Source organism: Drosophila mojavensis, unplaced genomic scaffold (genome assembly GCF_018153725.1).
Source record: "Drosophila mojavensis isolate 15081-1352.22 unplaced genomic scaffold, ASM1815372v1 contig_36, whole genome shotgun sequence".
Taxonomy (NCBI): Eukaryota; Metazoa; Arthropoda; class Insecta; order Diptera; family Drosophilidae; genus Drosophila; species Drosophila mojavensis.
The window spans coordinates 15328670-15351915 of record NW_025318858.1 but is presented as its reverse complement, the minus strand read 5'-3'; the positions used below and the strand labels follow the sequence as shown (position 1 = coordinate 15351915).

The 23246-nt window shown below is 32.2% G+C and overlaps 6 protein-coding genes across 9 annotated transcripts; 4 read left to right on the top strand and 2 right to left on the bottom strand.

The window, feature by feature from the left end:
- Positions 1-2773: 2773 nt before the first annotated feature.
- LOC6576898 (hemicentin-1) lies at positions 2774-5249 on the top strand. The gene is made up of 7 exons (XM_015165410.3): positions 2774-2923; positions 3089-3321; positions 3387-3503; positions 3809-3902; positions 4489-4616; positions 4884-5052; positions 5114-5249. The coding sequence occupies exons 1-7, from the start codon at positions 2875-2877 to the stop codon at positions 5203-5205; spliced, it is 882 nt and encodes a 293-aa protein (XP_015020896.1). The 5' UTR covers positions 2774-2874; the 3' UTR covers positions 5206-5249.
- Positions 5250-7149: 1900 nt separating this feature from the next.
- LOC6576897 (stress-activated protein kinase JNK) lies at positions 7150-12455 on the top strand. Its single transcript, XM_015165409.3, has 7 exons — positions 7150-7290; positions 10260-10420; positions 10616-10745; positions 10805-11002; positions 11111-11375; positions 11444-11727; positions 12211-12455. Exons 2-7 carry the CDS (start codon positions 10314-10316, stop codon positions 12325-12327), a joined length of 1101 nt encoding a protein of 366 aa, XP_015020895.1. The 5' UTR covers positions 7150-7290; positions 10260-10313; the 3' UTR covers positions 12328-12455.
- On the bottom strand, positions 12443-13745 carry LOC6576896 (phospholipid phosphatase 6). Of its 2 annotated transcripts, none has more exons than XM_015165408.3 (2): positions 13575-13745; positions 12443-13325 (listed from the first exon to the last, which is right to left on the bottom strand). In XM_015165408.3, exons 1-2 carry the CDS (start codon positions 13581-13583, stop codon positions 12723-12725), a joined length of 612 nt encoding a protein of 203 aa, XP_015020894.1. In that variant the 5' UTR covers positions 13584-13745; the 3' UTR covers positions 12443-12722. The 2 variants fall into 2 exon arrangements, with proteins under 2 accessions (XP_015020894.1, XP_002002876.2); XM_002002840.4 differs by having other exon boundaries at positions 13504-13592.
- A 94-nt stretch (positions 13746-13839) lies between these two features.
- LOC6576895 (acylglycerol kinase, mitochondrial) lies at positions 13840-15338 on the top strand. Its single transcript, XM_002002839.4, has 3 exons — positions 13840-14070; positions 14132-14258; positions 14319-15338. The coding sequence occupies exons 1-3, from the start codon at positions 13973-13975 to the stop codon at positions 15330-15332; spliced, it is 1239 nt and encodes a 412-aa protein (XP_002002875.4). The 5' UTR covers positions 13840-13972; the 3' UTR covers positions 15333-15338.
- Positions 15339-15345: 7 nt separating this feature from the next.
- Positions 15346-18323, bottom strand: LOC6576894 (protein trunk). Of its 2 annotated transcripts, none has more exons than XM_015165407.3 (2): positions 18115-18323; positions 15346-16112 (listed from the first exon to the last, which is right to left on the bottom strand). In XM_015165407.3, exon 2 carries the CDS (start codon positions 16085-16087, stop codon positions 15380-15382), a length of 708 nt encoding a protein of 235 aa, XP_015020893.1. In that variant the 5' UTR covers positions 16088-16112; positions 18115-18323; the 3' UTR covers positions 15346-15379. The 2 variants fall into 2 exon arrangements, with proteins under 2 accessions (XP_015020893.1, XP_002002874.1); XM_002002838.4 differs by lacking the exon at positions 18115-18323 and adding an exon at positions 16174-16287.
- On the top strand, positions 17331-22866 carry LOC6576893 (insulin receptor substrate 1). 2 transcript variants are annotated; one of them, XM_032729330.2, is made up of 9 exons: positions 17331-17431; positions 19249-19627; positions 19741-19906; positions 19986-20117; positions 20208-20395; positions 20484-20733; positions 20960-21042; positions 21107-21206; positions 21410-22866. In XM_032729330.2, exons 1-9 carry the CDS (start codon positions 17414-17416, stop codon positions 22821-22823), a joined length of 2730 nt encoding a protein of 909 aa, XP_032585221.1. In that variant the 5' UTR covers positions 17331-17413; the 3' UTR covers positions 22824-22866. The 2 variants fall into 2 exon arrangements, with proteins under 2 accessions (XP_032585221.1, XP_032585220.1); XM_032729329.1 differs by lacking the exon at positions 17331-17431 and having other exon boundaries at positions 20960-21061; positions 21138-21206.
- Positions 22867-23246: the final 380 nt, after the last annotated feature.

The following is a 23246-nucleotide window of genomic DNA, read 5'->3' as shown; positions in this document are numbered from 1 at the left end:
GCACTCACAAAGAAATTACAATTCAGACAACATCGATAAAAGTTACTTTTCACTTTGTGCGTGTACGATACTACATGAGCGGCGTAACGATTGAAACGATGGAATGGAACGAAATTACATAAACAGCGCGTTTGACTGCGAAACTTCGCATAATCAGATACATTTTGTATCAAACTAGGAATAGATGAATAAATACGGAAATATTTAAATTATTGAATGCTTCAAGACAATTTTTAATATTGATAGACAATAAATATGTCGCCAAAATGGATTGTTATAATTTTATTATATCATTAATGAAAAATATTAAATTATCGTTGCTGCAACACTAACCACGCAATACGATTTTCATAAATTTATTGCTTGTTTCTTTTTTCACGATGTTTTCTTATGCCTTTATATAAAAAACATCAAAATATTTAATCAAAAATAATTAATCATTATATGCAGTGAAACATTGAACATGCGTTGTATGACCATTGAAAATAAAACAAAAATGTATCGATAACTGTAACTTATTTGCTTGTCTGCATATGCGTGCGAGTTTGGTGTATTCATGTAGTTTCGGTAGGTTATTAATTATCTGCTGTCAATAGATTACGTTTTCATTTTGAATTCCACGGCATCGTTAATGTCTGTCTGCTGAGAATTTAGTTGATAGATAAAGCTTGTATACTATCATAACATAGTTAGGTTTCCGACTAGACGAACGAATAGGCCGAACAGTGTCAATTCTTTGGAAATCGCCGTCAGCAAAGCCTTTATAGTAGTCGTACACAGTCCTAAACAGTTTAAGTCAAATTCATAAAGACATTCCGATTTACTACGCTATCTCAAGTCGATAAAAATCGATAAGGAGACAAAGATAAGGTCTTCAAGCGTGGCTTGTATGCCGCAAAAACTACGTTCTTGCAATCAAAACAAGTTAGAAGGCTCCAGTCGAGACTGCTCGACTAGGAGATACCCTGAACCCTCCAAGCTGATATTCCAATCGTTCTGGACTTCTTTTATGCACACATATGTACATACACATGCACTTATAAGCACGGGCTCTGCTAACTGCGCAGTAAGCAGCGGCTGCGCTTGGGCTGCGCTGCAATGTGGGCAATATTATGAGAATTTATTTGTTGAATAATTTTGTTTGTAGACATACAATCTTAATGAAACTTTTAGAGCGTAATCATATGGTTAAAGCACATTCCAAAGCACAAGTCTCTAGTACTTGAAATGAAATTTTTTACAAATTGGGGGCGAAGGGGGCGTGGTATCCAAAATCTGTAAACTACAAAATCTTTGTATCCATTAACTTTATATACAATGCAAGTTTGAAGTCTCCAGGTCTAAAAATGTTCAAATTAGGCTGAAAAAACCAAGTAGATTTTTCGATTATTCTCGATAAAAAAAGTTATCTGACGAGTTATCGAAAAAATATGATAAACTTGTACTGCCTATGGTATACACAAGTATGCATGCCAAATTTCTAGCTCTCTAGCTCTTATATCTTCTGAGATCCTTTTGCTCATACGGACGGACGGACGGACGGACAGGGCTATATCGACTCAGCTCGTCGTCCTGATCAAGAATATATACACTTTATGGGGTCTGCGACGATTCCTTCTGCCTGTTACATACTTTTCACAAAACCATTATACCCTGATTTCCCATTTTCAATGGGTTCAGGGTATAAAATGGATTCGATGTTTACCGATTTTGGGTATAGCCCCTCTTTTATTATATTCAAATTTGCTAAGCTGGTACTTCATAGTTTGAGAAGGATGTACACACGAACATGTGATAATAATAATATGTTTCATGTATTCCCTGAACGCATATGTATGTACATATACATATGTAACAGGCAGAAAGATCGTGACAGTCCCCATAAAGAATATACATATGTATGTACATTCTTAATCGGGGCGACGAGCTGAGTCCGTAGGTAGTAAACCGTTGGTCTCAGAAACTCGACTGGCTAGGCAAAAATATTTTTAGGGCTTGTATATAGCACACCCATATCATTTATTCAGTTAAGAAAATATATGTATATGTATATGCTCTACGATTTCGGTCGATATCCATCCTCTTCTCTGAAAACTTTTGCAATGACACGCACATAGTTGACGGTTCCAAACAAAAAACCGATCTCTCAATCACAAAGGCGAAATACATACAAAAACTATTTGTATACCAGAACGAGCATAAAAACTACCTGTGGATAGATCTAAGGTTGTTAAAATTATGTAAAACTTTATATGTGATTAAATTGCAATATTTCCGCGTAGTTATAATTTGTAGATAAGGTATCGGACGGAAATTCGTTATCTCTAAATATTACAATGCGGTACAATGAGCTTTTGAGCTTAATAAAGTGTCATACATTGATATCCCTAAATTCGAAATTTTTATTATTGCAATGTTCGTTTTGAAAGAGTTTTTATTATATATACAGTTTTTATTATATATTATATTATAGGGATATGAATATTATTAAAAATATTCGATAGCTTTCATTTTTGTTGTGGAATTTAAGAGTTATTTATTTATTCAAAGTTTAGCTTGAACTAATAAAAGACAATTTGCAAAAGCAATTAGATTAGTTAATCAATTTTAATATTTCAACTTTAATACATTCTTTGTTAGTTTGGTTTAGTTATTATTTATATTTTCTCATTCTTTTATAATATTTGGGATTTCGAAAATATTTACTCAAAATGTTATATGTAAACATTCTTTTGCGTATATTCGTTAGTCAATGCGCATGCCCGAAGTCAAGAAATAATGTAAACTGACTTCAGGACCTACATACATTTCGTATTGAGTGGCAAAACCAAAAAATCAAATGTTTAAATAAATATATTTAGAATAAATCATAAAATGATTAAGCTGCGAAGTTCTCGAAATCTACTCTATATTGTATATATATGTAAGTGGATAAATGAGAAAATTGCGGATAAATGGTGCAGTGAATGAAAAGTTTGTTAATCATATTACATATTTGCTACATAGATTAGATAATAAATCAACCCACTATAATAATAATCTCTCGAATAGTACAAACTCATTATTATTTAAAATGTTTCTCTAATAGTGTTTTCTAGAATAGCATTATGCCAAAGCAAACATTTTGTTCCAAAAATGAATGTGACGGATATGCTGATGCTGGGCGACGAAGAGCATGGTTTCAATTTTAATGAGGAACAATTAGTAAAATATATTGATAGAGGACCCTACTTCGATACGACTGCCACCAAAAACGTAACGTCTCTCGTTGGTAAAACTGGACATTTAAATTGTCGAATAAAAAATCTGGGCAACAAAACGGTTAGTAATAGAGTTAAATAAAATAAATACAAAGTGGTTTTGATTGAGTTTTTTTTTAATTTCAGGTATCTTGGATAAGACACAGAGATTTGCACCTATTAACAGTATCGGAAAGTACATATACATCGGACCAAAGATTTTCGGCAATATATAATAAGCAAACTGGCGACTGGTCATTACAGGTACTTAATAGAATTTTAGAATCAATTTTTTATTTTTCGGTGTTTATTCTTTAAAAACTTCAAAACAAAAAATTGTTTTTTTTTAAGTACTTACTTACCTGGCCTGGGCGCTAGTCCATTCGAGTGATCACACCGATCCGATCCAGTAATCTGAAAATTTTTTTTTTAATTTGATAAAATATATCTTTGAACAAGATGTATATACATGAATGTATAATCGATATGATCAAATAATTTCGTAAAATATACACAAGTTACGCTTTGTAAAATCATATTTGACTAATTAAATTATATTTCCTTTTCAGATCAAATATCCACAAATAAGGGATTCCGGAGTTTACGAGTGCCAAATATCAACAACACCTCCAGTGGGATATACAATGATTTTCTCTGTTGTTGGTATGTTTTACGATCGAAATATAAAAAAATATAAAACGAAAATGATAGCTAAAAGACCTAGTCTTGACGATGCTTCGATTCATTCAACATTGGAATATCGCACAGCGCCTTTAGCGTGGTTGGCGGGAATGTGTACACATCTGGCGGGTTTTTCATTGTTTCCCCGGTTCACGCACATGGGAAACGTAGACAGAGTCCCACAATAGAACGTTGCAAGCATAATTTCGTTTCGTACCCTCGGAAGAACTGAAAAAATTATATGACCGTTATCAAGTAAAGAGAACTGTACAAAAGCTATAGCTTCCACGGCTGTGGTCATTATTATCCTACTTAAAGTAATAATCCTTTACAAATGTTTTACTGATGTAGAAAAGCTCCAAGTCAAGCGAATGTCGCATCTGCAATTAGCTACAACGCTACGCTTTTTAAAATATATACAATATTCATTTCGAAGATAATAATGATGTAATATATTTGGTATACTCAATATCTGTCCAACATTTAATCATCTGATTATTTGGTTTTAAGTAAATTTTCCGCTGGCTATCATAGCTATTATATATATGATTATTATATTTCATTTCAGAGCCAATTACAACAATACCAGGAGGACCAGAATTATACATCGATTTGGGATCAACTGTAAATTTAACTTGTATCGTCAAACATCTTCCTGATCCACCCCTAATGGTACACTGGACTCACAATAATCAAGTTAGTGCTAAGAATATTTGATTATCGTTAAGCTTACTAATTTAGTTAAGTGCCCGAAAATATACCTCAATTTAGCCTAACAAAAATACTTACATAAGTTGGAAAGTGATAATAAAACGAAACGAACACGTAGACGTAGACGCGTGTTAAAGTAGTAAATCCCATAAAATCCAAATTAAGCAAAATATATATCTTAAAATTTGGAGCAGTTTGATTTGATGTAATATTTTGATAATTAATTACAATTTTTAAATTTTTTGTTTTTAGGAAATTAATTATGATTCGCCACGTGGAGGAGTATCCGTTATAACCGAAAAAGGTGACATAACTACATCTTATTTGCTCATACAACGGGCCCAGATTTCGGATTCTGGAAAGTATACGTGTCTGCCATCTAATGCCAACTCGAAATCCGTTTATGTCCACATATTAAATGGTAAATCAAATCTTTCAATATAATGCGCTTTGAATAAACACTCTATTTTTTACTTTTGTAGGGGATCATCCAGCGGCAGTCCAACGAGCAAGCACATTCGTAGGATTAAGCTTAAATACTTTGATATTGTTAATAATAATTGCACATATTTAGGGACGTAATTGAAAAACAACAAAATTATTGATATTTGTAAATATATATATATGTATTCAGAGAACTTATCAAAATATTAATTAATAAATTGAAATGAAAAATTTAAATTTGTTAATTGATTTACTAAACAAATTCGGAATTATTGCCGTGGTAAAAATGGGTAATAAATAATATATTAGTTACGCTTTTTTATAAACCATGGGTTGGAAGAAGATTATATGTATATGAACTAACAGAAAATATTAATTGAATTCCATAGAAATCATACAAATTTCTGTAGAATAAGTTTTTAAATATTCCCCAGCACTGAAAAAATGCTAAATTGCGATAGAGAGACTCAAAAATATGTAAATTTGTGTGTGTACTGCGAAGTGCAAAACTTTAAAGTTTTAGATATTCAAAATTTCAGCAGTGGAATAGTTATTCACACAGCTATGTATATATGTATGGAAAGGCTTATATCAAAACATTTTTATGCGTAGCAACGCTTTGATACTCTTACTATTTTCTAGCTAACTACATGAGTTCTTTAGCACATAATCATTGAGTAATGCCTATATTACATTACCATCAATATTGTTGTCATTATTACTAACATCATAAATAAATAAAATTCTTTTAAGTATTCCAGTATACTTTTATTGATTGTTATCATTATTATAAATGAGCATTAGATTTCTAATTATCATTAGCTTATTGGTAGTTAACAAAGGATTAGAGATTAAAGGATAATCATAATTAATATTAAAACAAATTATTGATAATAATATTATTTTAATATTATTATTATATAATACAATCCTGATAAATATATACTAATCTCACTACATACTTATTTAAATACTCACCACACTCGCACACAAAAGAAGGAGCACACTCCACTACTTAACACAATCAGATCAGGGACGAGACTGAAGAAGTCGCACAGCCGCACTGCTTTTATATGATGCGACTCTCTCACTCAAAACAAGAGTCAGCTCTTAAGCCACTCTCTGAGGATTTACACCCGTTCAGTAAAAGAAATGAGTACTTTCGGGAGATTCAAGCATACTTTCTTTTGTATACGCTATACGTAACTGCTCTCTTATATTTCTGCTCTCTCAGCTGTAAAAGCCGACAGACATATGTAAATCATACATATGCATTTACATTTATCGGATCAGCTTTTGTAAAACAATACATACACAAATACTTTATAAGAATTACTATTTCTCATTTATATTTTAAAATATTGGGGAACATTTTTCAATTCAATAAATTATATGTTGTTAAGTTGTTTGATTCATCTAAACTATTCTTTTTGTACATACATAGAACTATATTAGGGAACCTACATACTCTTATGTTGAATTAGGTTTCAACGACTTACGAAGTAGATTTTGGACAAGCTTAATTTCTTCCGATCCTTCGAAAAAAAATAACAAAATAATTAACTAAAGCTTCATGTTTGGCGCCAGTGCAAAAAATGTACTAACAGATAAACATATTCTATCGATGGAACTTATTATATTTATTATCGATATTTTATTAGTAGAAATACCAAACAGGTATTTAATCAATTTATTTTATTAACTGACATGTTTATTTACATGATGTATTTATGTATCTGTTAATATATAAATGGAATATTAATCTAGAAAAAATGTTCGCATTATAAATTAATATGAATATATATTTTTGCCTATACATGTGGTAGATTTAGTTGTGGGTTGATTTTTTCATTTGAATTCTAAGATTCCCGCTCGGTCATTATTTTTTACTTATATTAAAATTAGAAAACAATTTAATAAAACTTTCGTTGGGTTAATTTTCTTTTTAACGTATGTAAGAATTCTTCACAAAATAATACAACGCTCGATAGTTTGACTGTTGCAGTATTTTACAGTACTAAGTATTTTTGAGAAACTACAATAGGGTCTTACTCTAGTATAGTATGAAACAAATTAAAATAATTTTTCATGATATACATATTGTCTATCTGCGATTTTATAAAATACAATAATAAATATATTAACAAGTTAAATTAAGCACGCGACTTACCAATTTAGTAATAACGAAATAAATTAATTGCCATATACATTTAAGGTAAATATAATTATGCATGTGTATGCCAAAGATAAAATTTATCATTTGTATGAATTACAATGTTTTTCTTATTGATAATATTGATTTGCATCCAATTCATCAATGGATTGAGTACAACAATACTTTTGTGTGTGTACATCAAACTTACGTGTATTAAATAGATATTATAGTGTTTGTTACATTCATATCTTTTTTTCACTGTTATAAAACTGCGAAAAAGTGAAAAGCAGACTATAAAATTGTTTACATATGAATGTTTAGAAACGTGCAAGCAAATGAGAAAAAAGAAACGACGCTTATTATTCAATATAATTTGCATGTAAATCTTTTTTGCGTGGAGTTTGATTTTGTGTATGTACATATATATATAAATATCGATTTTATCATTGTGAACATAAATATGTATGTACATAAGTATCGATTTTACCATTGTGAACATAAATATCAGTGTATATTCTTACGATTCTACTGGCAGTAAGTTAAATAAAAAGGTGTTAACAATGCAAAAACGAATGAGAGAGCTGAAATAAAAATAAAAACAATTTAAATACTTCTCCGATAAGATTCTAAGACTTGTCCGAAAGAGGAAATATATCACGGAATCTATGACTAAGAAATATGGATTTTTGCAGAAGCGCCGACTAGGCCTGGCTGCGAAATTCGTGCTTCGTTATCGGTAGAAAAATATGCGTAAGCTTTGTATAGAATTATAAAATAACTAAATTAACATGATGAAAACTATTTTTTTTTTTTGTCATTTTACTTGTGGACTCCATTATGTATATATTTCATTGATTATATTATCAACGAGAAACGGGAAGATAAAATGAATGTCTATTTGTAAACAAATTAGAATGTTGCAAAGTGATGCCATCCGACTTGATAATACACTATTGCAGTCGAAATAAATATTAAATATTCTAAGTCGATATTTACAATTTATTGGATAGTACGGCAGAAAATATTTGTAATTTTACGACATACATAATAATATTCCCGATATAAAAATATTAGTAATATTCGTAGTAAACTTGCAATCCTATAGTTACTTATAGTTGTTTTTTCGATGTGCTATTCTATAATTTTTATACTCATTCACGAAAGTGAATCAGTATATTGGTTTTGTGCAATGTCCGTCTTGCTGTCCGTCCGTCTGTCCGTATGAACGCAATCTATTTCGGCGCTATTGAAGCTAGAGACTTGAAATTTGGAACACATACTCGTGTATATCTCCGATTTATAAAGTGTTAAAATTTTCCCGATCCGCCCACTAGGGGCGTGGCAAATCGGAAAATGCATTTTCCGATATACCAGAAATCATGTTTGTTGAAGAGCTAGAAAGCTGAAATTTGGTATGTAGGTCCTCGTTGGCCACCCAAGATCACGAGCTATGGCGGATATATCTACGCCCATTGGGGGCGTGGCAAATCGGATAAAACTGTATCTCCTAAAGTTGTAAACCTAGAATGCTGAAATTTTGCAAGTCAGCTTATGGTATGATTCTATAAAGTCTGAAGATAAATTACAAGTCTACGCCCATTGGGGGCGTGGCAAATCGGACCTGAAGATATAGTGATTTTTTAAATTCTCCTATATTTTGGACACTATTGATGGCAGAGACCTCAAATTTTGTATATATACTCGGACTGATCACCCAAGACCAAAAAGTTTCGTCGGATATATGTCCGCCCACAGGGGGCGTGGCAAACCGCAAAAGTTTATATCTCCTAAAGTATAATAGCTAGAAGCTTCAAATTTGGATAGTTGAGTTACTGGTAGCCTCCTCTATCGATTCCCCAAAAATAATTTTTACGCCTCTTTAGGGGCGTGGCATATCGAAAAATACCCTGTAATTTTCACATTTTTTGAGGGTAAGCATTCAAACTTTGCAGTTAGGGTACCGTTATCTCTTTCTAAAAACTGACCAAAAATGAAGTGTCTACGCCCAGTTGGGGCGTGGCAAATCGGAAAAACCTGTATATTCTACAGTATTAGAGCGAAACTTAACTACTAAATTGTTGATGGGATGTGAATGAGTATTCCGCAGTCGGTAACGCCCGACTGCAACGTTCTTACTTGTTGTAATTGTTACATGTAAAACTGTAGAGATGAATATGTATATACTTTATAGTATATTTACATATTAAGTTTAGGGAGTCTGTATAACTTGAGATGGTTTATAATCAATATACTCTTTCACTTTGTGAACGTGTCACTGTAGTAGTAACTTTATTCCTAGGGTTCTTGCTAGATAAAAAGGTTGTTCCCATCTACTACCTACCTACTTATCGATCTATTATTGAAAGTGAAATATTAAATAAAAGAAAAAATTGTATTTTGTGTAACATTGTGTTTTTCATTGTCAGTTAGAGAATTATGGAAAGCAAATGTATTGCTTATGCATAAACATGCATTGCGAAATATGTAGGGCATTAAACAGCCGTTGAGCTGTCATGATTCCAAATACCATATATGTACATTCATATGCCTTATAGTTATTGCGTTAAGTTCTAGACACTTAACTTGATTATTAAGTTTACGGATGTCGTCTTGTATATAATTTGTGAAACTGTCGAGGCAATATTATAATGATAATTAGTTTTCAATACACTCTAACTACGAATGTCGGCTTACACAGATTAAGCCGATGAACTGTGAGAGCTAACTTAGCATATGAAGAAAAGAAAAAAAAACGAAACGAATTTTGCAGGGTTGAAGTGTTAAGGTTCCTGGCTATTTTAGAGAAATTACATAATTAATTCTTAGTTTTCAATGTCTATAATTCCAATCCTTATAATATTTACTTGCTATCCAAATATGAGAATACTAAGGACGATAATGAGATAGTAAGATACTATAACACTTACAAATAAAATTTTACCGATTTAGAAATTTTTTCAAATAGCTTATTATTATTAATGTTATTATTTTTTTTTATATTATTAAAATATATTTTTATTTTATTTCAGGTCGAAATGGTCAGTAATTGTATTTAACACTAATATTAATATAACGTATTAACTATGGCCGCTCATCATTATACCGTGGAAGTGGGCGATACCAATTTTACAATTCTTAGTCGGTATATTAAATTAAGGCCTATTGGATCTGGTGCTCAAGGCATTGTGTGGTAAGTGAAAAGAGAAAAATTAATAATAGTCGAGGCACCGAATGTTGAAGTATCCTTCTAGAATATAAAGGAACATTTTAAATTTGATTTATATACAAGAATACTATGATAATTCCATTCATAATATTTGCCTATGCATAATATTTGTTTATCGTTTGAATTACTTCACAAAGACAAATTTTAACACATTTACAGTGCTGCCTATGACACGGTTACCGAGCAAAATGTCGCAATAAAGAAACTGTCTCGCCCATTCCAAAATGTGACACACGCTAAGCGAGCTTACAGAGAGTTTAAGCTAATGAAGTTAGTGAACCATAAAAATGTAAGTGTTGTTTTACAATTGAAAATGAAATGTATTAACATATGTATGCATTTGTATAGATAATTGGTTTGCTCAATGCGTTCACTCCCCAACGCAATTTGGAGGAGTTTCAGGATGTTTATCTTGTGATGGAGCTAATGGATGCTAATTTATGTCAGGTTATTCAAATGGATTTGGACCATGACAGAATGTCCTACTTGCTATACCAAATGCTCTGTGGAATTAAGCATTTGCATTCCGCTGGAATTATACATAGAGTTAAGTATTGTTTAGTGTGTTCGTTCTTTTGTTTCAAATAATAGATAGATGAATATTATATTGTCAACTATCAAAATTCTTAAACCAAACATTTTATGTTTTTACAGGATTTAAAACCTTCCAATATAGTTGTTAAGGCCGACTGTACTCTAAAGATATTGGACTTTGGGCTTGCACGCACAGCTGGAACTACATTTATGATGACTCCATATGTCGTAACTAGATATTATAGAGCCCCAGAAGTCATTTTAGGTATGGGATATACCGAAAATGTAGATATTTGGTCAGTGGGATGCATTATGGGTGAGATGATTAGAGGTGGAGTACTTTTCCCTGGAACTGATCACATTGATCAGTGGAATAAAATAATTGGTAAACAAGAAGAGACAACCAATTAAGAACTTGTTCAATATATGACTATTTAAATTTGTAAATTACAGAGCAATTGGGCACACCGTCCCCATCATTTATGCAGCGTCTGCAGCCAACTGTTCGCAATTACGTTGAGAATCGTCCAAGATATACTGGATATGCGTTTGATAGGCTTTTTCCTGATGGTCTGTTTCCTAACGATAATAGTCAAAATAGTCGAAGAAAGGCTTCTGAGGCAAGGGATTTACTTAGCAAGATGCTAGTAATTGACCCTGAACAGAGAATATCAGTGGATAGAGCTTTACAGCATGAATACATTAATGTATGGTACGACGCCGAAGAAGTTGATGCTGTAAGTATTTGATATACTAAATTTAAAAAAATCTAAATTATAATATATTAAATAATTTTATATACTATACAGAATTCATAAAAGAAACTATATTCTTAATTATATAAAAGTGACATTTTACATAATATATATCTACTTAGATATCTGAAAATTAAAAACTTGAAGTTTAGTGTTTAGTACCCCTCCGGAATAGAGATGAAAAGTTAATGTGCATTAACGTCCTCCCGTATAAACTTATCAAACTTTTTTTTTTAATCTAAGATAAAACTTTAAATTATAAACATAACCAGTTATTAGTTGCCCATACAAATGAATATAGAATTATTTTATTTTAATTGCAAAGGTATTATATCATTGGAACTTTTGGCATGATAGCCTCATCTGGTTCCTGTTTTCTCTTAAAACCGGTTGTAGTATTAAGAAATTTATAGTATAATAACAGCATATATTTAATACATTTTATATTTGTTTCCTTTTAAATAGCCTGCTCCAGAGCCATATGATCATAGCGTCGATGAACGAGAGCATACTGTTGAGCAGTGGAAGGAGCTCATCTATGAAGAAGTCATGGATTATGAGGCGCACAATGTTAACCGATAGAGCATAAATAATTTGTTAATAAGACAGTTATTTAGCTTTACGCCTATCAACAATACAAACACTTTATTAATATTTATAATAATCACAACAACAACAAGAAATAAAAATCATACTGTTTAATGTGCAAATTGCTTTTATCGTTTTATTAAAAAACTCTAAATATGTTAAATTATGCATGCGATACAGTCTAAAAGTAAGAAAATTATCTCAATTGACCTTTAACCTACTCTAAGATATACCACCCATGTGAGCAACAAAGTTTGATAACAAATATAACAACTTCACTTGATGAATCACTTTGACAATGAATAAATTAATCATATTTGGCGTAAGTTCGTAATATTATTAGTCAATCAATGAAATACAAAGTTATAAGACATTTTTCATTTTACTTGCTAAACAGATTCGTCTTCAGTTATAAGCCCAAGAAGAGAAGCGGATGTTTCTTCACTTATCCAAATTAGTCCAATAAACAGTGCTTCACATATTCCAATCAATGCACCAGCACTAACGTCCAGAATAAAATGTCTTTTTAATATTAGTCTAGAGATCACAACGCTAACGGCCCACGCAGTCATCGGCATCCAAAATACGACTGGCAACGTATGCAATTTGGTAAAGAAGATTAGAATATAGAAAGCTCTGGATGCGTGTCCCGACGGAAAGCTGAACTTGTCCGGACCAATGACTAGTGCATCCTTGACAACTGCGGGTCGTCGTCTACGTACGAGTGCTTTTAGTACAGCCACAACAACTATATCTAATAGTAATCCAAGCAACATATTAACTTGCATTTGGTATAGGTTCTTAGAATTTATTAGCCATATGAAGGCGACCCATGTGCAAAGCCAGGCTATTCCATCACAAGATATTTCAAGAAATTTGCAGTGTATCTTAAGAGACTTAAAAGTTGCAAATTGCAGTAAATAGGACACAAAGCGGTCTGTTAACTTAACATCCAGGTCCGTAAGCACCTTAATGGCAGGCGAATTTTTTAACTGAAATGTAAACAAAGGAAAGCAGTAATGGTCATATTAATTGTGTGCTCTGATAATAAAAGTAATTAAATTCGTATACATATTCAAATTAAATTATTATAAAAATTATTAATTAAATTATTAATATTATTATTTAATTATATTAAATTTACACATTTATTATATATTTGAAATATACCGTTTCCATTTTCCCTGCTTCGGAATTACTATCTAAAATAATTTAGTTTTATAGGGATGAACTAGATTTACCCATCTCATTAATTGTACGAGTACTTTGAAGTATTTTTAAATATCAACCAGTTCGATTTATTTTCACAAATGGGAAAAGCAAACTTGCTTAAAGTTTTACTTTTTTAATAACTTATAGAAACCCATCGAAAAAGTAAAATTGTAACTAGCAAATTGTTTGAATTTCCTGAAATGACCGTAAATGAAATATTCGCGATACATCGAAATCGCTAGCAACAGAAATATATCGCAACAATAACATTCTTAGAGACATCGCACGTTTCATTCCATTTATCGTAAATTCTATGCTACATTGTGCAAATCATGTGTTCAACAACATAAGTATATTGAACAGTAAATTTATAAGGTTTTGTTTATAGTTTATGTAGAGCTCTGGTTTACATAAGAATTCTGGAAGGATGAACACGTTAAAGTTGATCAGAAATAATTGGAAGAAAAGCCTTTTTCTGTCATGTGTAGTAGGATATGGAGTATCCACCATAAAAACCAAATTAGAGTAAGTGAATAATTATCTGGATGTTTATATAAATTACATACATATATGGATGTCTTTTCAGCATTAAACTTTATATGAACAAATTATCAAATGAAGTATTGCATAGTAATCAAACAACAAATGTCCTTCCAAAAAATGTGCTTGTGATTATGAATCCAATTGCCAAGAAGAAAAAGGCCGAAAATTTGGTAAGGTTTAATACACAAAAAGTGAATGAAATGCATTTTAGTTAGTGAATTTGTTTTCAGTTCAAAAAATACTGTGAACCTCTATTGCATTTAGCTGGATTTTCTGTTGAAATACTGCGAACGAACCACATCGGTCATGCCAAAACATATGTTGAGGAAATGAGTGCCCTACCAGATGTTATTGTTGTAGCCGGCGGAGATGGTACAAAGTCTGAGGTGGTTACCGGACTGCTGCGTCGTCAGGGCGAGATATGTCCCATTTCCCTCCTTCCGCTAGGACGGGAAAAAGCATCTGGCTTCAAAATCTTTAACTTTGGGAGCGAACTGGAATTTGTGAAGACGTTATGTCAGGCTCTGTTGCCCCTACTAAATAACCAATACAAATATGTCGATGTCATTCAATATGATGTACTCGATGAGGAGAACAACAATGAGAACGACAGCCCCAGCAACAATTTAAAGCCAATTTTTGGCATAAATGGTTTCTCGTGGGGCCTTTTGAAAGATATTGACACCCTGAAGGATAAATATTGGTATGTGGGTCCGCTGAGACATCATCTGGCTGCATTTTTCCGATCATTTTCTGGAACTGCCAATTGGGACTCGAAGACAGATTATGTTTATACACCGCCCTGCCCTGGCTGTAGCAATTGTTGTCCCGAAGTTGAAGATAAGCCCACAAAGGGATTCTTTTTGAGCAAACTTGTGAAAACACAAAATGTGAGCCGAGCCGCAACGCAAAAACTTATTAAGAACGATAGTTGCGCTACAAAACTTAGTGGTTGCATTAACTCAAATCAAATTAATATTAATCTTAGTCACAACGAGGAGAATTTTTCGGAATTGGAAAGTAAATTTATTGATTCCCTGCAGCCCGGATGGGATCTCATAAAAAATATACCCAAAATTACGAATAAAACTGTGGAACCTAATTTGGTACTCAAGAGTAGAACTATCAAACTGTATCCCTCAGTGAGTGATGAGCCAATCTTCTACTCCATAGACGGAGAGGAATACGAGCCCCGACCCATTCAAGTGTCAATTGTGCCTAATGCTATTAAAGTTTTCTGTTAAACTAAATACAATGTTTATTTTAATGACCATAAATATTTTAATTTATCTTAATATAACATAACGCATTCACAGCAAAAATTAACAGCGATTTCTTCCCAAATCCAGAGTTGCGTATAATCGTTGATGTATTCATCCGAAGTTATGAGAATTAATTTATCGCTTATATGAATACATGAGCCCGGCTTACGACGCAGCACTTTGATGGTGAATGATTTGGGTTTGCATTTAAAGTGTCCATACCAACATTTTTTTGCAATGCATTCAATGGATCGAATGTAGCGCGGAAAGTAGTTTAAGCCCAGATCGATCCAGTTTATTATTGAGGAGCATTCCCAAGGCCGGGTTTTGAAAACTTCAGGTTTTCCATGACCCTTCTGGTCCATGAAGACATTTCTTATGCTTATGGTTTTTCTCTTCAATGAGTCCTCCTCGTTTTTAGCAAAATAAGAGAAATGATTTGTCTCCCAAGCGGGGAAACTGCCTAATGAAACGACATTATCATCAGCATAGAATGGTACATCCAAAACGGATCTCTTCGATCCTGAATTTTGGTTATTTTCGTTGCTTCCGCTTTTCGGTGGATCAATGCTCATATATCGTGGATTGAAGGCTTGGCCCAAAATCATGCTCAATGACTTTTTTGATAGCTCCGTACAATAATCCTGCTGCACTGTGCATAATAAGCCTACAGTGCAGCATAGTTCGCAAATCCAAAACAAACTAAAATTCTTATTGGATACAAACACTCCATTCATTCTGACTCTCACTAGTTACGTACATCTAAAATAAATAGAATTTTTGGTTTTTATTTATATAATTTGTAATTTGTTTGAATTCTTACTTATTAATCAAAAATATATAAAATTACAAAATTTTTTTGATCATGTATGAATTAAAATCATCTTCACTCCTTTCTAAGCACTTGAAAACGACAAAAAAAAATTTTAAAGCTTAGTACGCAGCTTACCTGTTTATCTATTTTAGGTATTTAAAAATAAAAAGGACAATTTTTGAAAACAGATTAATCGATAGCCGGAAGCTAATCGTGATCGTTAAAAATCCAATTAATTCCTGTGAATGTAGAATAAATTTTATGTCGTATACTTTTTTCTGCTTGTGCTCATAAGAAAATGGATTACAGGACAATTTTAAGTGTTATTATTTGTTTTCTTTATTTGTTTCTAAGCAGTCACTCCACAAAAATGTGTGTGTTTTTTTCTAGCTTTTAAACGAAACTCATTAAGAAAATTTGTTTTAAACTAGTGCTTGTTGTTGGTACGTAAGCTTAAAATCATATTCATTGAACGTCCTGAAATATTGAAAATAAATTAAATTGAAATTAAAGTGTGGTTTGGTCGTTCTGTAATGTTGAAAGCTCAGCAGGGAGAGCTTTTGTGCAGGGAATGGAAATTGTATACTTTATCCTACCTATCGCCAACAAACACAACAAAAATTATTTGGGTGCTTGTATATCGATGCACATCGGTCGGGAAAACGGAATGGAGGACTCGCGGGATAATCGTGTAAATACGTGATAGCCGATCAAAAAAGACAAATGCTTTAAAAAATCGATGCTGAAAATTTTTTAATTTCTGCTTTTTGTAAGATTGGAAAAATAAATATTAAATCCCGTATCTTATTATATATTTTAACAGGATATGCGACCTGGACTATGAAAGGTACTAGTATATTGATGCCGCGAGTCCTAATTATATGGCTAGTCGCGGATCAAATATCAATATCATGAGTAGTTTAATGACAAAATGGTTGAAATGGATGGGATACAGGACTTTCAAATTTTGCTACAGATTTGAATAACATTGAACTGACTCTCGCATATTTTTTATGGAAAGATTTGCGCTTAACATATCCGGACCCCTTGACCAATATCGGACCAATATGGAACTCAACGGAGTTCGGATGTAAATTATAAATTGTATTGTTTAATTAATACAAAAAAAGTGCACAGCTCTAACAGTGACACAACATGGTTTATTATACGTTCCTCGATAAATTCGATATATTGTAGTGCCACCACTATATCTCGGAAATCATTACATTATAAATTTATACATAAATATATGCCTATTGTATTCGGAGTATGTATTCTGCATTTATTTATAACGAAAATATATCAACGTTAAATTCATTTACATATCGGATAATTATATAGTGTACAAAGTGATTCGCTAAAGTTAATATCATATACATCTCAATGTATAATATATATTTATTTGTACCATATGCATACAGACATCTATATAAAAATATTTATACGCGCAATTGCATTTAAAATCTTGAAACTCGTCTCTAAAAAATAATGGTTTTACCCATACCATTTGTGAAAACCACAACAAGTTACATAGTTAAATCTCAACGTGTCCCTAACATGAGCATTAGTGTTATTAAGACACATGTATGTCACTCGCCTCTAACATTATAAGAAAAATGGAATACAAACATTAATAACAATTATGCCAATAACATGAATTGATTAGATAATTGATAGATAATTCGTCCTATCAAATAGCTTACGTACGTTCGTGCATACATACATACATACATACATATGTATCTTTACAGCTGAGCATTTAAAAACATTCACCTACTTTCGTACGTATGTCTATGGACGTATGTATATAATCATTATATGTATATGTATGTTTACATGTCTGTTGACTAATACAATGTGTAAATGATAAATATGATACAAATATATTCACATATGCGTAGTAACATTAATGCAAATCTAAAAAGTATGTAAAATTAGTTTAGTACAGACCTTTGTTAGCTGCCGTTTGTAATGCACCCAAGTCAAAGAATTTCAAAAGTTATTTACAAATTGTATTATTATTGCTTTCGTATTGATTACGGTGAATTGTTTAGATCTGGAGCTGGACTTTTGAACATTTTATTATAAGTGTCTTGGAAATGGGCATAAACACAGTGCGCACAAATTGTTTCCGTACAGAAACTACTTATGTCATTGATAAAGAAATACTTAACACGCAATAGGTAAACAAGAAACGTATATGGCTCAAAACTATTTCGGTTCGTCCCCAAGTGCCTTTAACAAGTTAAAAAATATTGCTAAAGGATTAAAAAAAAAAAACCAATAAGAAAGCTGTAACGGAACTGTCCGACTAGCAGATACCCTTTGCAAAAGTGACCTATCAAGCATTAGAGCGCACAGTGAAACGTATTAGCAAGTATTCCAGGCGCCTACTGCGCACTTTATGCTTTTGCTTTTGCGTTTACCTCTTTCTACGGCTTAAAATGTTTTTTTTTTTTTTTGTCTTTTTATTTATTAAAAAGTGTAGTTTCATGTTCATGATATTTTGGGCCTAAATATGCGTGCTATACATAAGGCCAGGCCTACTAATTGCAATATGTTTATAAATAATAGTGTTTCTTCTATGAGAAACGGTGTCTAACTAATTATTTTCGAGTCAAGTTAAAAAAAAATAAAGGAAATTTCGATTTTTATCAATGTCAAATAAGTGGAATGTGAAATGTGTAAACAATATGATAATCTTGCAATAACTTGAGTATATAGGGAATATAGAATGTACATATGTATATGTTTTAAAAAGTTGCCGAGAACGCCCACGCAGACGGACATGTACAAGTTAAGACTCGGATGTTGAGATCAAGATCAAACATATGCATACGTATACATATTTACTTTCTTCCGGCGTTTTCTCTATTTAGAGGTCATTTATATTTTAATATAATTATAACGCAATCAGAGCTAAACCGGATCAGAAATATTATTATTATATGTTTCTGTTGTGACAGTTGAAAAAGTTTATCTTCTCTATAAATTTGTTTATCAAGAATGATTTTTTTTAAAAGAATTCATGGTTGTTTTGTATCTATATTAATAATTATATTCTTTCATATTCAAATATTACAGGTTTGGAAGGCGGGTAGATTTATGATGGCTTCCATGTCAGAGAACGGAATAGTACTAAAGGAATATCAAAAGAAATTGAAAACAATGAAAAAGAAATATTTTGTTTTGCACAAGGAAACAAGAACTAAGAAAGCAAGATTGGTGTATTACGATAGTGAAAAGAAATTTCTTCAAAATGCACCACCAAAACGCGAGATATATGTGGCAGATTGCTTTAGTATAAATCGACGACTTGACACCAAACATAAGTATGTCTTAGCCATATCATCAAAAGATGGCGGCTTTGGAATCGTTATGAATTCCGAAGAAGACTTAAAGAAATGGTTAACCAACTTGCTATACATTCAACGAAATACAAACGGAACTCAGATAGAGTACGGTAAGTTATTAGTTTAAATATGTCAATACCTATTTCTAAACCAGGATATTTTAAGACATCAGCTAGCCTAAATATTTAATTTGAACATACTCTTAATGATGTTTGTATTATAGACCATGTTTGGCAAGTTGTTGTCCAAAAAAAAGGCATTTCTGAAAGTGTTGGGATTACGGGCACCTATCATTGCTGCCTAACATCGAAGTCACTAACATTTGAATGCTTTGGAAATGAAGTTGATCGAATTTATAAAGTTGAAATACTTTTAAACACGATAAGAAGGTGCGTCACAATATTAATTTAGTTTGTTCCATTAGGCAAACATATGCTTTATTATAACATGCTGTCAATACTATTTCAGATGTGGTCACGCCTCTCCACAAAACATTTTTTTCATGGAACTGGGGCGACAGAGTGTTTTGGGCGCTGGTGAACTTTGGATGGAAACAGAGGATGCAGCAGTTGCTAAACATATGCACGATAAGATATTAAGGTAAGATATATAAACTAACGGCTTACACAGCTTTTTTTTTACCATTTAATTCACTGATTAATATATACATTTTTTGGATATTTTTTTTAGCGCAATGTCTGCTAAAACGGAGTCGAATATGAATCTTTTAAATGTACAAAAAGGACTTTCGGACCTGAGCAGTGAGCCGATGAGAAAGCGATCTTCATCAGCCAATGAGGCGTCCAAACCTATTAACGTTTTACAAAAGCGTCAAAATCCTATTGAAACACGAAGTAGTTTTTCACCGCAGTACAACAGTGAGTAAAATAAATATTTATTTTTTAAAGTTAGAATATTTTATTTTATTTATTTATGTAAACCGCAAATGCCTTCATATTTGACTAGGCTATGGACGAGAACGCTGCGACAGCTTACCAACTAGAAGTCGGACGTTGAGCGAATGCAGTAATCATACTTATGTTGAATTGAAGAATGCGCAACGCTGTAATACGATATCGGGAACGCGGTCATATTTAATTCAAAGAAACATTGACAGCCCAATATCATATTCAATGAAGTGCTCTGAAAGCGAAGGATCATCCATAAGTATTGACGATGCCTATGATAAATCTGTGCATGACGCTTATCGAATAAAGTAAGTTATCAAATTTTGTTTTATTCATATTAATTCATTTATAATGAACAAACACTGCGTTAAATCGATTTTTGAGGAGGAAATCGTAAATCATTATTTGTTTATTATCTAAATCGTCAAGGCAAATTTATTGGAATAGTTAATGTCTCTGATTATACAATATGTATACCAATTTTATAAGTAAACTGAAATCACACTAAAGAACATTTAATTTTCCTTCTTTCAGTTCAATAACTTCCAAGGCAATGATACCCGAAGAAAATATTGATGATGATTTTTTAGATAGTAATAAAGTCTCGCGAATCACTGGTAATCATAGCACAAAAATGTAATTATTTCATGCATAAATTATATTTATATTATAATTGTATAGGATTAAACAATTTACTCAATGTTGTCCACAGAGACTCGAAAATGGATTTTACCGATCACTTATCTCAAATATTAGTTCATGACGCTGATATTGATAACCAGTAAGTTTTAATTATAGATTCATTTTTAATATAACAATCAGAAGACTAGAAATTAAAATTCTTAAACTCTCTTTCAAAGTCTTCTGTAAACTTTCCAATGGCTATCTGCTTAATAATATATATTATTTATATTTATATATTAAATTTATTATTTATTATTAAATAATTTTTTAAAATAAAATAATATAAAATTGTAATTTTAGGTGTGATCGTCCAAGCCGAGCTTATTCAATTGGAAGTAAAGTCGAACACCTAAAACGGAATAAACTTCTTGGAAATATAAATGAAGTCGATAACACATCACCGCGGGTTCGAGCATATTCGGTTGGATCAAAGTCAAATATACCACGTTGTGAAATTCAACGAGGTGTTGTCTCCAAGTTAAAAAAGGGTCACATTCATAAAGGGAGCATATGCAACGTAGATGGTCAGACATGCACTGATAGGTTCGGATACAATTCTCCAAAGGAAATGAAGTCGACGAGTGCGCCTCTTCTAAATGTAAGAAATTTCGTTAGTCCAGTACGCATGAGTGATTTAATGGAAATCGATTTCTCCAATGCCACTCCAACATCCACTAGTTCACAACAATTATCGTTAAGAAATTGTCATGTACCTAAAAATGTGCAAGCTGAATTCCCAATTCATAAAAGTGCGCCTATCGCAAATCCAGGTTTAAATGGAACTAGCAAGCTGATCAGGCAAAATGACTTGATCAGTAAATTTAGAGCACCCAAATCTGAAGAAAACTCAGAGAGTGGCTATTTAGAGATGAAACCAGTTAGTATGGTGAACACTTCCTTTAAACAAATAAGCATTGATGAAGACCAGAGTGAGAAGTTGAGGACTCAAAGTCAATTCCTCTTACAGCTGCAAGCGCGGGATGAAGCTAACAATGATAATAAAATTTCCTCAGAAGCGTCAGAAAAGAATGCAGATTTGCCAGAGTCTCAATATAAAACGAACATCAATTCAGAGAAATCAGAAAGTATTGAGAAATCCCACCCCGAAAGTGATTTGCATACCAAAATGAAAAACAGACTATTAAATTTTGCCTTAGATATAAGTAATGCAACTACAGCTGGAAGAAAGTTAATACATTCGATTAGTAACGAAGACTATACGAAAAATCTAAGTAAATCAAATGCAGCTGATTCAAATGATGTCGGCTACCAAATTCTGCAAATCAAAAGTGATAGTTCTCTAATTTCAAAGAATAAAAATCAAAGGCCATCCTATAAGCCACAATGTGGTCGACAAAATCTTCTAGACGGTGTAAATAGAATGGATAAAAAAGAGCAAGTTTTAAATACAAACACTAAATCTAATTTGTTAAAGGAAAAAGAAACAAATATTTTAAATGAGGAGACGGTATCAGAAAGTGTTCAAAATAAGAATGAGAAAAAGTTACCTTCAGGCGTGTGCGAATATGAACTTTATTATGCAAGTTTAGACCTTCCACAAAGTAGCGGACAATTGGCAACAAATTGCCTTAAGAAAGTCTCATGTGAATCTCCGCCAATTCCAAGTTGCTTTGAGAACACCAGCTCATATGCAAAAATTGATTTTGATCAATCTGATTCATCGTCTGCTTCGTCAAAAATTTGTAATATCTAAAATCTAATATAAGTATAAATAAAAACGCTTTTCTTAAAAAAAATTTAACTTGTTATTTAATAAATATATTTTTTTTTACCATGCTGTCTTGCAAAAGAAAATGGTAAACAATTTGCTATATATGATATGCGATAAATGCGGGCTGGTAATGCTTGAAGCTCTTATTTAGCATAATGGTGATTATGGTAAAACATACGATCTTCAACATGTCATCTGATTCCATAGGCTTCAAAATTCAACACGCTTGAGCTGGGCTAGCAGAAACTGCCGAAAAATTCAGACTTCACAATAGTTGATTGTCGAACATTTTCGCAGGAACACCCGTAAGATAGAAACCTTTCTAGTTTTATGCGAACACAAATGGCGAACAAAATGTTCGTACGCACACTCCTATCCACATTCGAATATTTGACGAACACATGT